This window comes from Protopterus annectens, chromosome 5.part0 (assembly GCF_019279795.1).
Source record: "Protopterus annectens isolate FY-2018-M chromosome 5.part0, PAN1.0, whole genome shotgun sequence".
In the NCBI taxonomy this organism is placed as follows: domain Eukaryota; kingdom Metazoa; phylum Chordata; order Ceratodontiformes; family Protopteridae; genus Protopterus; species Protopterus annectens.
Genome location: NC_056735.1, coordinates 1,618,146,607 through 1,618,162,199, shown reverse-complemented (window position 1 = coordinate 1,618,162,199; position 15,593 = coordinate 1,618,146,607). Strand labels below are relative to the sequence as shown.

Sequence of the window (15,593 nt, the reverse complement as noted above, 5' to 3'; positions counted from 1 at the left end):
GCCATCTGGGATGCTGTATTCAGTCTCACACCCAGAAAGCACATGTCCTGAGGGGGTACTAGACTGGACTTTATTTCGTTCACAGAATACCCTAGGCATCTTAACACTGCCATCACATACTGTAAATGATGAAGAAGTTCGTCCTTTCCTTGAGCCAGAATCAGGCAATCGTCCAAATAAGGATAGATTTGTATTCCTCTTAGCCTGAAGAAAGCTACCACTGGAGCCAGAACCTTTGTGAACACTCTGGGCAGTAGATAAGCCAAAGGGCAATGCAGAGAACTGATAATGAAAAGTCCCAGCCCGAACGCAGATACTTCCTGCAACAGGGCCTGATAGGAACATGAAGGTAAGCCTCCTTGAGATCCAGAGTCACCATCCAGTGATCTTTGCCCAGTAGAGGTAAAAGCTGTTGTAACGTCAACATTTTGAACTTGGGAATGTCCAGATATGTGTTGAGGATAGATAAATCCAAAATTGGTCTCCACGTGTTCCCTTTCTTTGGTACTAGAAACAGGCGAGAATAAAATCCTAGGCCCACTTCTGGCAGAGGGACCGGTTGTATAGCTCCTATCTGAAGTAGTAGAGAAATCTGTTTGTGAGCCTCTAGTCTTTGCTGAGGAGGAACGTCTGGCATGCCTTTGAAAGGAGGTAAGGTATGGAAATAAAACTTGTAACCTTGGTGTATGATATCCAATACCCATTTGTCTTGGGTAATTAAAATCCAATTCTCTTTGAAAAGTGCCAACCGTCCTCCCAAAGGTGCTGCCAGGCATGAAGGATCTGGCAGCTGAAAAAGTAGGTCATTGGGCCTGTTTACGAAAGGACTGGCCCCTGCCCTCACTCGAAGACTGTGCAGGTGAACTCCATGCCCCTACCACGTCTAGATCTACCCCTAGACTGAGAATCAGAAGAAGGATACGTCCACCCCTTAGCAGGCCAATTTCTACTAAACTTTGGAGGCTGAACTTGCAAAAAATCTTTAACAGTCTGCATAGACTTAGCCTTGTCTTCCAATTTCTTCAAGACTGACTCCACAGGTGGACCAAACAACACTTCAGACTGCAAAGGAACATCCAAAATCCTTGTCTTAACATGGTCAGATAAATTCTGATCCTTAAGCCAGGCGTGCCTGCGAAGAACTGAACCAGTGGCAGCCACCCTAGAAGAGGCCTGCAAAGCATCAAAACCACACTGCAAAGAATGCTTACCCACCTGTTCAGAGACATGCACCAAATCTTGTAATTCTTTACAGTCAATGCCTTCTGCCAGAGCATCCACCTTAGATTTCAATTAGAAGAAAATTTTGATATTTCAACATATGAAACTGGCAGTTCAAAGCCCTCATAGCTAAGGTAGAAGATGTATAGACCTTCTTTCCCCATCTATCCAAAGCTCTGGCCTCTTTATCTAGAGGAACCGGATTCTTAACAACAGAGGCCTTGACACCCTTAGGTCCCTGACTAACAGTTTCTGGGTCCGCCCTAGGACTCTTATAGAGATATTTATGAGCCTCAGGCACCCTGTAATACCTATCCGGTTTAACAGGCTTAGGGGCAGAGAATCAGGATTAAGTGAAGCCTCTGAAAATACATCTTGCACAACATCCAGAACAGGGGTATGGCTAAGGGCCTATGTTGAGGTAAAACAAAATTCCCTAAGCCTTTACCGAGTTTCAGAGAAGTCCAGACCTTCCTACTTAAAATGTTCCCTCATAGAATGAAGTGTCTCTGAAAAGAAAAATCCTCTGGAGGAGAAGCAGAAGGAGTGGAATCTTTTGCATCAGAATCAGAATAAGGAGTGTACTCCTGCAAGTCTTCAGCAAGACTCTGAATCATCCAAGCCTGTTCAAAACCTTCCAACTCTGGCTCCACCCTAGGCCTCTTATCAGGAGGGGGCATAGAACCTCTAATCAGAGTAATCAAATCTTCTGCCATTTTAAGCATGTGCTTCTTAGGCACAGACCCTGCTGAACTAGGACTGACACCAGCAGAAGCTAAACCTGGCCTGCCTCTGGAAGAAGCCTTGGAAACAGAAGGAGAGGGCCTAACCCCCCTGGGAAGGGAGGGGAGTACAGAAACCTGAGAAGCCCCTTCAGCCTGACCTGCCTCTAGAGAGGCTACATCCTGCAAAATTAAAGTCTCCCCCTGAGACTCCAGAGAAGCCCCCATCGGAACCACCGGTTCCACTGAAGCCTCTAAAGAACCGGCATCCGGAACGGACAACTCATCATGCCTGGGTTTAACCGCTTTGTCCTTGCGCTTCTTCGTGGAAGCGGGCGTCGGAGTATCTGACGGCATATTATAATTGCACCGCTTACCGAAGACCAGCCTAGCACAATCTAACTTCGCTTAACAGTGCGCTTATTAAACCTAGCACAAAAGCGACACCCGATTACGTCGTGCTCAGGCCCCAAACAAGGAATGCACAAAGAATGGTAATCCCTATGCGGTATCTGTTTCCCACAAGAAATACAATTATTCACTTTTTCTGACATCCGGTAATACACTGAGGCAAGAAAAAACCGAAATATTCCCCAACGGGGTACTTAGCCAACTTGGATTCGGTCTGAAACTCCGAACTCGAAAAATTTCAGAACGCCGAACGGCACTTGCAACGCTGCTTCTGCATCGGACCATGCGGCAAAAAAGACTGGGGATATGACGTCGGTCATGCGCTTTTGTACCCTGACGTCCTGATGTCAGTTTTAAGCGCCTTGACCGACGTCAGCCTAATACTTTGGTATTCGGGCCGACTGAGGACAGCGGACTACCTCATATGTAAGGACTGCAGCAATGTGAGATGAAGAACATCAAATGTCCTGCATTTCAGTGTGTAGAGTGCACTCAGTTTGAACTCCGTTAACTAACTTGGCAAAAACATATAGCTTGGCATTCATTGTTAAGAATCAGAAGTAAAATATTTTACAAACTATGCAGCTTGTGAAATTTATTATCTACAAGCAGGTCAAGATGAACTCTTGTATGCAGCTGTGTCTCGTCAACATGATACGCAAGATAGGCCAAGGACAAGAGGAGTTATTCTTTGAGACAGAATGTTTAAAATATGGAAAACAAACTGTCAGAAAACCAGCTTTAAAGGAAAGACTTATTATTCTGGCATATTTCTACAAACTGCTGATACAGGCAGAAAAGACACTATAAAGATAGAGACTTTTTCTTTTGCATCAGTGACTTTGGTTCTTCTATTCTTGCAGACCTGATGCTGTAAGGTGAAGTACATTTTTTATGTATATACAGACTAACTGAAAAAGTGTAGTTTAACAAAACCATCCGGGTGAGCAACCAAAGTTCATCTACAAGAACAGTAAGAATTTAAAACTTTTATTTGAAAGTAACAGAGATTGCATTGACACTGTAGTCAGAAATGCTGGAATGAAGTGCTGTGGCACCTGTAAGCAATGCAGGTTTATTTTACAAAGTATATATATTGTTCTGTGGCAGGTTACCTCAATTTATCAGTGAAAGGCAGTCATAACTGTGAAACAAAAGGGGTTATTTACAATGCCTTTTGTTTTTCCTGCCCAGTATTTTATAGTGGCAAGACTATCGGGGTATTGAGAAAAATAATTTACCAGTATGCTCATGTGATTAAAAAGGAACACAACATAAATGCTCTATAGAAATGCTCAATTATATGTAAAGAAATTTGTTTTTACAATCCTGCTTAAAGTCCCATTGCCTATTACGGGAGGGTGAATGAGACCTCTGTTTAAAGTAGTGTGAGCTTTTTTTGCACCTACTTTTGAATGCAGGGGTATACCCTGGAACAAATGACTTTATTTCCATTAAACCTGCACCTAAAGTTAAGCTGCTAGTATTTGATTATGTATCTATTTGCCCATACACATTTTTAAGATGTATACTAGGATTTTATTCTTAACTGTCAATTATTTTTTTCTATTTATTTATTTCACATTTGTTAACCGGGTTAGTCCATCTGAGTTTGCAAACAAACCCATTTTCAGTGGAGACCTGAGAGGAAAGAGCCCTAGCAGACATAAGCAAAGATAAACATACAGGACAAAAACTATTAAAAACAACACTGCAAATACAACATTAATTATAAGGAGAAAAACAAAAGAAAAAATTATGAACATTAAGGGTTGCACTGATAGCAGTGGACTACAATTTACTACATCTCCTTCTTCTTCTTTCGGCTTTTCCCGGTTAGGGGTCACCACAGCGGATCACCTGTCCGCTCATGATTGGCAGTGGAGTTTCACAGTGCCGAGTTGCCAGCTCAGTGCCCAACCTTCCACGGAAGGCACACACACACATGCACTCACACCTAGGGCCAATTTAGAGAGTCCAATCCACCTGCAGCATGTCTTTGGGATGTGGGAGGAAACCGGAGCACCCGGAGGAAACCCACGCAACCACAGGGAGGACATGCAGACTCCGCACAGAAGGCACCCCAGCCAAGAATCGAACCGGAGAACCTCTTGCTGTGAGGCGACAATGCTAACCACTGCACCACCGTGGCTGCCCACTACAATTTACTACATACGAGAGTAAAAACAAAAATTTTTTTATATATTTTTATATATAAATAAATGTTAATGATACATTTTATATATATATATATATATATATATATATATATATATATATATATATATATATATACACATACATACATACACACACATTTTTTTTAACTAGGTGTTTGACACTGTCTTTTTAACTTAAATTATTTCTGAGTTTGATTTGCAGTGTTGTCTGTGCACACTTTTTCTAAACACGGTCACTTTAAGGCTTTCTCATTTTGATGCCTTTTTGGCTTTTTAAATGTATCCAGGAAATGGTTTTACTGTTTCTGAAGAAGTTCCTGTACTTTTTGGAATGGAAGCACTAAAACAGGATTAAAACTATTCACTGTGACATCTGTGCAACGTTTTGTTTCTTTTATATACAGAAGAAGCTTAACCTTCAAAAATATGTTTGAAGCCCAGAAAAGAATGGGAGAGAGATGACATCATGTATGGGATGTATAAATGTAGTAGCTGTAGTTGCTTCAAGAATATACTTTGCTTTGAACATCTTATAATAAAAATAAAAAAATAAAAAAACGGTTGAAAGTGAAAGGAAGACATAGCTGTTTAACTAAAGGTGTTTAGTTAGCTCTATGCCACAGCTGTTGTGGATTCTATGCAAGCAAAACTGAGTGCATGTTAAAAGAAAGAATATACGAACACCATTATGAGATTAGGAAGAAAAGTAACAAAAACGCCTTATCTAAACATATTATCGAATGGCCAGGTCATAACTTTAAATTGGTGATGCTAGAACAATTAAATGTGAACCCAAGGGGGGACCATGGGGATCTGCTATTAGCAAAGAAAGAGCTGTACTGGCAGTTACAGCTTAATGTAGGCAGTACCCCAGGGCTTAAAGAAGTTTCATCTATCACCAAAAGTGATGAAACTATAATGTAAGAGAGTGTTTTGCAGTTTTTTTTCATTACATGATTTTAAGTTTGAATTTTGAATGTTTATTTAGTTTGGAAACTGTCATGCTGATTTTTTATGAATGATTTTAACATAATATTACAGTATAATTTTAAGAAATGAACCTCAGGAAATAATGTGACTGTTCACTAGCTTTCAAATTTCCCATGTTTGTTAACCTGCAATATCTGATAAAGTCTTTTATGATAGTCAAGACGAAAGTGCTTATTTGTTTTATAAAATAAATGGCAGTGTGTATTTGCAGTGATCTACATGCATCTGTGTATCATTTTATTCGTAGCAGTGATATGTGATTTGTTGTAGTTGACTGAGATGCCCAGATGACTCAAATGGAGCAAATAGTCCCTTGCTTGTTAAATGTCTGGTTGGGGCAGTTGGGAGTCAGTCATCTAGATACAGAAACATTTGGAATCCTAAGCTGACTTAGGTGAGATGCTGCCACTGCCATGCATTTGGTGAACAACTTGGGGGGGGGCATGCCAAAGGGCAGTGCTCTTAACTGATAATGACTGTATCCCAGCTGGAAGTGCAGATATCTTCTGGAGCGCCTGTTTATTTTGATGTGATAGTATGCATCCTTAAAATCAGTTGAGCACATCCAATCTTTCACAACAGGGGAAAAATGGGCTGAAATGTGACCATCTAGAACTTTGAATATTTCACATACTGGTTTAATTTGCTGAGATCCAGAATGGGTCTCAAGTGCTCTGACTTTCTTTGGCACTAAAAGGAATCTTGAATAAATTTCAGATGCTATCTGGTCTGCTGGGACTTTTTGGATGAACCTTTTTCTAGCAGCTTTCTTATTTCCAGAGCTGATGCCTCTCTCTGACTGGGTGGACCATCAAGGATTTATTTCATTTTTATGGGGGGAATTTGGGAAAATGGTATGAAATTACCTCTGGATATGATGCTCTGCTCCCAAGTAACTGTTGTGATGGATGGTCAGTCTTCTAAGTGCAGAGACAAGTGCCCCATGACTGTTTCCAAAGAAAAGCAGCTGGTCAACCTTTCAGGAGTGCTGATAGGGTTTATTCAACAAGGAATCTTTGAAATCCTGGATCTGTGGGCTACCTCTGCTGTGAGAATGGCATATTTCATTAGAGTCTCCCCGCCTCTGGAAGAACTACCTCCTTGTGAGTCTTAGAAGGACCTTGAAACTTGCAAAATCACATTTTCCTACCTCCTTGTGGAATCCATGAAAAGGGTTTCTCAGGAGTAGAAAAACAGATCCAAAAGGCAGACAGGGTCCTTCCTTCTTGCTCATTTCTGGAGAGTGTTTCCTTCACCTTAGAGATGAATAGAGAAGGTCCATCAAAAGGAGCACTGATGAACAAAGACTTGAAGAGCTCTGCAAAATCATACAAGCGCAACCAGGTATGTCTCTTGACAGCTACGCCCAAACCTACTGCCCTTGAGATACCCTCTGCAGCACGGGAAATTAGTCTCATGGATGCATTAGATATTGATTGAAGGGTAGCCAGTTGTGAAGAAATCTTATTCTGGTCCTCCACTATAGATCCAGAAAGAGATTTGGAGAGTTCTTTTGTCACATCTCTTTGCAACCTTGTAAAGTGTGCCAAATAATTCAGTGGTCACAGGGTGAAGGTCACTGAGGAATAGAGACACTTTCCAAATCTGTTCAAAGCCCTAGACTCCCTGTTAGGGGGATAGGCAGATGAGTTCTGCTCTGAGATCTTTCTTAGTGGCTGCTACCAAAACCATAGCATCTACTGAGACCCCATTTCTCCAGTGTACTCGGCCCTTTAGAGGGCTAAAAATCTATCCAGTTGCTTGGCAATTGGTGCCACAGTATCTGGCTCCTTCCATGCCCAATGTGAGACCAGGTCTATCAGCTCATCAGCTTGGGGGGGGGGGTCACCTATGGCATAGTTGGGCCAGACCCAAAAGTCTCCAAGAACACATACTCCTCCTGGGAAAGGGGGGGGGGTTGGAAGTCCATCTACCTTTCTGCTTTAGAGGTTCCAGTATTTCTCCAAAGGAGATAGCCTCAGATGGAGATCTAACGGACCCTTCCTCCTCATAAATGTCAGTGTCTCAGTGAGGGATTTCTGAAGGGTATCTTAAGTGTCTCCTTTCACAAGTCCTCTTCCTAGGGACCTCATCAGTGGAATGGTCTGGTGAAGTAACAAAGGTGACAGGAGATTTCCGAGGGACTGACTAGAGGCTTGTTCTGGTATGCTGTCCCGGTGGGATAGAATTGAGAGGGTCAGAACTCCTACAAGACTGTGTAACAGAAACAGAATCCGAGGGGAGCAAGGATGTTCTCTCTCTAGACAGAGACAAAGCCCTCTTTAATACTTCAAATGCAGAGGGTGTAGGAGAAACAAAAGTCCGCAACACCGAAGCCGAAGAACCCTGTGTCGACGAGCCCTGAATTTTCCCAGATCCCCAACTCGAGTAGGGAGCAAGACCCAAGCTATCTAGCACCAAACCACCTATAGGTAAGAACTACTCCAATAACTTCAGAATCTAGTAAAAGTGTCCGAAGCAAATCACAGGTCAGATCCGAGACCCATCAGTTAAGGAAAGAATGAAAATTACATTAGGTCAGTCTTTTTTTCCCCTTTATGACCCTTTTCTGCCTAAATTGCAGTTTAATAGGAATTTTTGTATTTTCTTCAGACATCTCTCTGATGTGTAATTCAGACACACTAATTTTTGTGTTGTCTCTTGTTCCTTTCTGTGTAATCACCTGCTCCTCTTCCACCTCAGTCTGTGACTATAGTTTTGATTATCTTACTAAAAAGATGTGCCACCACAGCTTCTTGTCCCTTATTCTTGTTACTGACCATGAACCTTGAAGTTTTTACAGCAATCTCAATCCTGTAAAGTATGTTCAACCCCTGAACAGGTAAGACAAACAGTGTAAAAATCTTAAAGATAACACACTTTGTATGGAAATCTTTTGGATGGAGTTACTCACTACAGTCTCACATTCTCAATTAAAATGCTGTGTTAAAAGTCATGGAAGAACGGCACTCATGAGGTTGAAGATGATGCCATCAAAGTAAAAATAAATAGATACTTTAAAAGAAACCTTGACCAAATATATAGCTAAATATACAGAATACCATACTCCATGTCAAGGTTTGGGAGGGGCAAAATATGACTTGAAGCATGAAAACAGATCCTTACAGAGATGATAAATTTTCATTTTAACCATTGTTATGCAGAAGAATAAAGGCAATCAGACTGTATTAATTTGAAACAGGAGGGAAAAAAAAGAGTGATATGAATATCTTACAAAACTGATACAGACTCTAGCTGGGGTCTTGTGTACTGTTGAGAAGCAATGGACTGTCATTCAAAGACCAAAAAAGGTAAACCATATCCAGCTGTTACAGGTGAATGCTGTAGAATTCTTCAAAGTATAATCACAGAAAACATAAAACAGAAATGTCAAATGTAATTTTATCCAGATGTGCACAAAGGCATTGACTCAAGACTACCCACAGAGTGTACATATGGGATCTGGTATAGCTGAACTTAGAAAAAACATTGAGACTGACAGAATTCTGAACGTTAATGTACAACCATTCTATATCCCAAGGGGTGTTCACTGTCACAGCTTCCTGCAGGATATAGTACTGGGATCTGAATCACAGAATTGAAAAAAATCACAAGCAGAGTCAAAAAAAAACTTTAGAACAGCTACTTTTTGTAAGGGGAAGAATGCACTCATGGGTCCTTTAATATTGACACCTTTGCTATTGTCCCTGATTTTTCAAAAAACAGGGTAAGAAAAATTACATCTGCATTGCTTGTCTCACTATTATACTGTTAGTGACTCATCTACTAACATAACTACACGTTCACCCTGCACATACCACTTTGCCTCTTACAATCCAACTTGAGAGTAAAAGTCTTCTTTTGGCTTTTCCCGGTTAGGGGTCGCCACAGCGGAACTCCGGTCCGCTCATGATTGGCAGTGGATTTTTACGGTGCCAAGTTGCCAGCCCGACGCCCAACCTTCAAAGAAGGCACGTCCATTCACGCTCGCACCTACCTGCATGTCTTTAGCATCACTCGACCACGGGGAGGACATGCAGACTCCACACAGAAGGCGCTCCAGCCGAGAATCGAACGGGAGAACCTCTTGCTGTGAGGCGACAACGCTAACTGCTGCACCACTTTTTAAATTGCATGAATCACATTTTTTCCTGTGATCAACCAGAAGTGTGTGTGTGTGTGTGTGTGTGTGTGTGTGTGTGTGTATATATATATATATATATATATATATATAAAGAGACAGGTTTATGTCAGATGACTGAGTTTTCACGAAGTCGAACTTCATATGATCAACTTTCTAACAACTCAAAAAACATAGCAACTAAAATCTACATTTTTGCAGAGGGTAAGCCCCCCCTGCTCCCCCCCCCACACCCCCTGCAAATTGTATCTACCAACTCTGAGACTGCACTGCAGTGAGAAAATGGTAAATTCACAGACCCCCACTGTAGCCCAATCTACATACCAATGCTTTGAGTTCTCAGAAAACTGTGCACATGGTCTCAACCGTATGAAGTTCGAGTTTCCAAAAACTCAATCACCTGACACAAACCCAAATACACATATACATACACATGTATGCATTCATATTACATTTGTATGCAAATATGCACATATTAGTACAGCCTTACAGCACGTCACATGTGTATTTAACTACAGCAATCTGTTAAATGCAGCAATTCAACTCTTGTTAAGTACTCACAGTGATTATGCTGATCTTTGTTCGCCAAATTCTTGATATAAACCAAAGCCTGTCCCAACATCCCACTGCTGCTATAATGTATTTCTTCATCACATATGTAACACCTGTTAAGCAAATCAGTAAAGTCTCCATTAATTATTTTTGCCATAAAAACAATTTATAAACAGTGTTCCTTATTGATAAAAAAGTTAAAACTGCACCAACATTTTAGATGGTGAAAATCTGGTTACAGAAACTAAGAAGACAGAAACAAAGTAGTATATGTACATTGCTAAAAAAATATTAAATTCACAGTTTTGACAGTAAAACCAAATGGCATGAAACTCAAATGTTATAACGTATGCCTGATGCATGTAGTGGCCCACAGCAGATCAAAAACCCATTGGGGAAAGGCGGTGCATGATTCGGAGGTCTTTGAAGAACTGCCATAACTCCTGCACCCTAGTCCCCAGTGGAATAGACAGTAACTGTCTTGTGTCAGATCATGGAGGCTGCCCTGGCCCCATTCTTCCCACTTCTGATCCACATGGGAAATGATTTTGGCACACCTGCAATATGAAAGCAACTTAAGTAATAACATACAATTATAAACTTGCACCATTTCCAGAGAAGACTCAAAAGGGGTATGACAAAGGAAAATAAGCACCCACTGCATATGACCCTCTAGAAGATTAATGGACATGTTTAGAACTCAACTACTAACTTCATCATTAAGAGATGCTCTGTAGTGAGTAAACAGTGACAGTCAATTGTGTAATGACCAAGTGTACAACACAGCACACACAGCTAAAAAAAATACATTTATTTTATTTTATTTATTTTATTTATTTTACATTTGTTGACCGGGCTAGTCTAACTGGATATATGTCCATTTTCAGTAGAGGCCCGAGGAGAAAAGCTCCGAGACAATAACAAGGACAGAAACAAAGAAACATTTATACAAAATAGTACAAGTAATAATTTTTTAGTTTTTTTAACAGCCAAAAAGAAAAAGTTCTAGTTCAGTTTCAGTAAGCAAAAAAAATATACAGAAAGTCATAATGGGGAGATACAAAAAAAGAGAGCAAGAAGTATTTAAACTTGCCATATAAAGAAGGTAGAGGAGTTTCAGTAAAAGAAATCAAGTTTGAGAGTTAGAGTTAGAAAGAGGAGAAAATAAGTATCAGTCAGGCTGAGAGCAGGGGCAAAGCCATTTGGTTTTCATGAAGTTTTTCAGCTGATTCTTGAAAAGGTTGGTGGAAGTAAGGGATGTGATCTCAGTTGGAAGTTTGTTCCAGGAATTGCCAACTGCATTTGAGAATAGGCAGTCTCCAGCTTTGTTAAAGGATTTGGTAGTGGCTACTTGTAGTTTTTTAGCTGATCTTAGGGTAGGAAGGTTTTATAAGAATTTACTAGGTTACATAGTATGGGAGTGTTTGAAGGATGATGTAAAATCTTGTGAATAAAAATAAGTTGCTGGTAAACTAGTTGGTTTTGTACTTCCAGCCATCCGAGATGTCTAAGGTTAAGGCAGTGGTGAGTACGAAGGGGGTACCAGTGGCAAATTTAGCTATGTTGTTGTAGGTGGTTGCTAGCTTATTTAGATTAGTTCTGGATAGGTTGGTATATATAGGTGAGGCATAGAGTAGGGTGGAAATAAGGTGGGTTTGGGAAATAGAGATCTTTGCTGATTCTGTAAGGAATGGTCTGATTCTGTAGAGGAATCCCAGTTTTCTATTTACTGATTTAATAGTAGCGTTAATATGTGAGTCAAGGTAAGATGGTTATCTATTAATACACCGAGGAGTTTGGTGGTGGTTTCAGGTGCTATTTCTGTGCCATTTTTGATTTTACTGTGAGATTGATAGAGGGGATTTCTGTGTGGGAGTAAATAGAAGTAATTTAGTTTTTTTAGGGTTCAGGAGGAGACACCGCTGATGGAACCAGTTTTCCACTAAAGTAAAGACAGTTTGTGTGTTAGCCTGTAATTCAGCAGGGGATGATGCGCACATACCAGAGTTGAATCAGCATATTGTATGCATGTAGTTTGTGGAAGGGAAGTTTTAGATCATTAATGAAAATTGTGAAAAGGAGAGGTCCAAGAATAGATCCTTGAGGGACTCCAAGGGTGATAGGGAGCTGAGAAGATAGATTGTTTTCCCAGAGGACTGCTTGTTTCCTGTTTTCAAGGTAGGATTGGAACCATTTTACTAGTTGCTGATCAAGGGAAAGTGATTCAAGTATATTTAATAGTATTTGGTGGTTAACCATATCAAAGGCCTTTGAGAGATCTATAAAAAGAGCAGAAGATAGTAGGTTAGTATTCTTGTTTTTATTAATGCTATCTGTAAAGGATAGAAGAGCTTTGTGAAGTCTCCTGTCCCATGATGATTATGAAAAGCATGAGGAGGGGCTTTGGCACCATAAAAAGGATATATCGGATTGCTTTCAAAGGTCTCCTTAAACATTTTTGTTCATTTATAAAGCAGCTTTCTGTTATGCTGCATTTAGGAGACCGCCCAGGAATTGCGGCTACTAGTTAGGTAGAAACAAAGCCAATCCATCCACCCCCTTAAAAAGGTGGGAAAGGAGGCAGACAGCCATTTCTTAAGAAAACTGTTTTACAAGGAATGCTCCTGATGCACCAGAGTACCAAAGGAAACTTTACTTCTATAGTAAAGTGCTAAGTTACAATGTCTGGGAAGGGTACACAACAACAACCTGCTGGCTGGGGCATATTGTGGACACAATTTTTAACTATACAAAAGAAACAGTTAACCTCCTGCTCAAATGACCCTAAACTGTGCTGTCCTATGGTCAACCTGCTGAATGGTGGCTAAGATGATGCAGTGTGGAGTCCATATGTAGACTGTTCGCCTGGGCCAAACACTCCCTGTCTAGCAGAAAGAAGATAAACTAGTCAACTAAAATGAAGCTTCTTAAGTACACAAGCCACTTTAAGATTCTGTCCAAGGAAAGAAGACAGGGAGGTGAATGAAAGGGTTGAGAGAAAGATGAAAAAACACACTTCAGCAAATAGCAAGGGTTTTCCAGGGGATAACTGGCCCTTTTGGAAAAAAAAACACTCTTACAAATAAAAGCCTGAACAGGGTAATTCAATAAAGGCCTAAAGCTCCAAAGTCCCTCTGACGGATATCATAGTCATATGAAACAGGGTAATTCAAGGGACAAATATTATATTTATTTAGCCAGCTGGCTTGACAGTTTGATTGCTGATTTCATCAACCATAAAATTCAACTTCTGAGAAGAAGATTCTATATCACAAGACACAGAAGATCATCACCACTGGTAACAACTTTAATGAACTGAGACTGAGAAGATCCAGAAAGTACTATTGCTTAAGTAAACATAGATGTCTGAATGATCACTGCTACAGCTGTCTTGGCAATATGCCTTCCAGGCACCAAGACCATTAACAGCTCGAGCAGTGCTGTAGAAAATCAACAATCTGGACATGAAGCCCTTCAGAGCTTCCATGCCAAATGAGACAGGATAGCTAAAGCCTTGAAAGGGCAATGCTTGGAAAATAAAATTCTACATCTACACCCTGGCAACAAAAATCATGCAACAAATGGGATGGAGGGAGTAGCTACTGCAACAGTGATCATTCGGACATCTACTGTTTCTGTCAAGTTTACTTATAATTGCACTATATCATCATTTGATCATTGCTGCAGTAGCCTTAGTTATAGCAGTAGAACATCATAGTTTATGAAGCTTGGAAGGAGGAAGGGTAAGTGTCCAGCAGACCCTGGAGAATAGTCTTAGAAAAGTCTGCCCAAAAAATCAGCTAAAAAAAGTGAGGAAAAAACAATGGCTGGGGAAAGTTCTTCAGCTGTTCACCAAAAAGCAATGCAACCTTCAGACATGACTTCCAGTAACCTACAGGAAGCTATAAGGCAACTGCATACAGACCTGGTAAAATAAAAAAAAACACAAACCTCAAAAGGCTGGAAAAATGGAAGAAGCTGAAAACAGATATACAGATGAGATGATAAAGCTGGAAAAAATCACAGTTCGAAATGAAGAAAAGACTGGCTGAATATGAGACTGCTCAGGAAGAGTTGTCTCAGAAATAACAGAATTAGAGGATAGTGCACAAAGGGAAAACTTGAGATTTTCAGCAATACCAGAGAAGCTGGAAGGAACAGACTGCATTAATTTTATGAAAGCACAAATAAGCAAATGGGCTGGTATTCCACAGCAGGAGCTGTTAGTTGAAAGGGCACATTGTATGTATGCACCAAACCTAGCTATAAAAGAAAGCAACCTAGACCTTTAATAGTAAAGATGCAATCCTATGAGGAGCAGGAGTGGAGTTTGACAAAATTGTGGCAGAAGGACAAAATACTAAAAGTGGGAAACAACACAGTATTTGTGGAGAATGATTACTCATTGTACACCAGGCAAAAGAGAAGTAAATTCATTCCACTATTCAGAGAATTTTGAGATACAGGTGAGAGATTCAAACTGCTGTACTCTGCTGTCTTCAAGGTATTCTTCCCTGTAAGGACAAAAATTATTTTTTGATGAAGTTCATCCTAAGGAGGAAATACAAAAGTTTGTCCAACAAAAGTGAGCTGTGAAACAGAAGTAGATTCTGCTTCTTGGTCCTCTGATAATGAAGACCACACAGACTCTACCTTTGAATCCTTTTCCAGTATTTCATCAGAAAATGTTGGCGAGAAGGAAGACCGCATGTGAGTGACTAGAAGAATTGAGAGTACATTGGAAATGATGCAGAGACAGGGTTTGGGCGATGGAGAACAGTAATAAAACCAGTAACTTAATGTGGGATTACAATGCAATAATTACATTTGTGAAATATTTCCAGAAGAAAAATGCTGGACTTTTTCAAAATTTGTTGGATTTGTATAGGACTCTAAAGTATATGCCCCACTTCATGTCATTAATGTTCAGAAAAATGCTTTGGAAAGGGGAAGAGAGGGGAGAAAGCTATGTAAGTACAGAAAACATTTTCTTTTCTTAACAGTACTGTATTTGTGGTGCAAGGTTTTCTTTGCATGCTATTTTTAAGTGTAATGGGGATTGTAAACAGATGTTTTTTTTTCTTTTTCTCCCCTCTTCTCTCTTTCTTCTTGTACAGTTTTGAGGAATATAGGCAATGGAATGATGAAAAAGGAGCCTGGTTAAAAAGGCATGGCAAAGTTAAAATCAATGTGCTTGTTTCATTCATGCATGGGTAAATGTCTGGATTAAGGACCTAAGATTGGTTAGTTTTTAAGAGAGAACAAGTAAATGAAAAAGAATATTGAATATTACGAAGCTTTTTTTTCTAGGAAATGCATGTATGCTAAGTAGCAATTCTGCAACTGGTCTGTATCTCTCCATAGAGACAATCTGAT

The 15,593-nt window shown here is 40.1% G+C and overlaps 1 protein-coding gene across 5 annotated transcripts in view; it reads right to left on the bottom strand.

Moving 5' to 3' along the window:
- Window positions 1-15,593, bottom strand: part of USP16 (ubiquitin specific peptidase 16) — a 1,120,218-nt gene that overhangs the window by 1,017,654 nt on the left and 86,971 nt on the right. For all 5 annotated transcript variants that reach the window (XM_044071387.1, XM_044071383.1, XM_044071384.1 and 2 more), the window contains one exon: window positions 10,227-10,330. In XM_044071387.1, coding sequence (XP_043927322.1) covers window positions 10,227-10,330 — 104 coding nt within the window. The remainder of the gene's footprint in view (window positions 1-10,226; window positions 10,331-15,593) is intronic.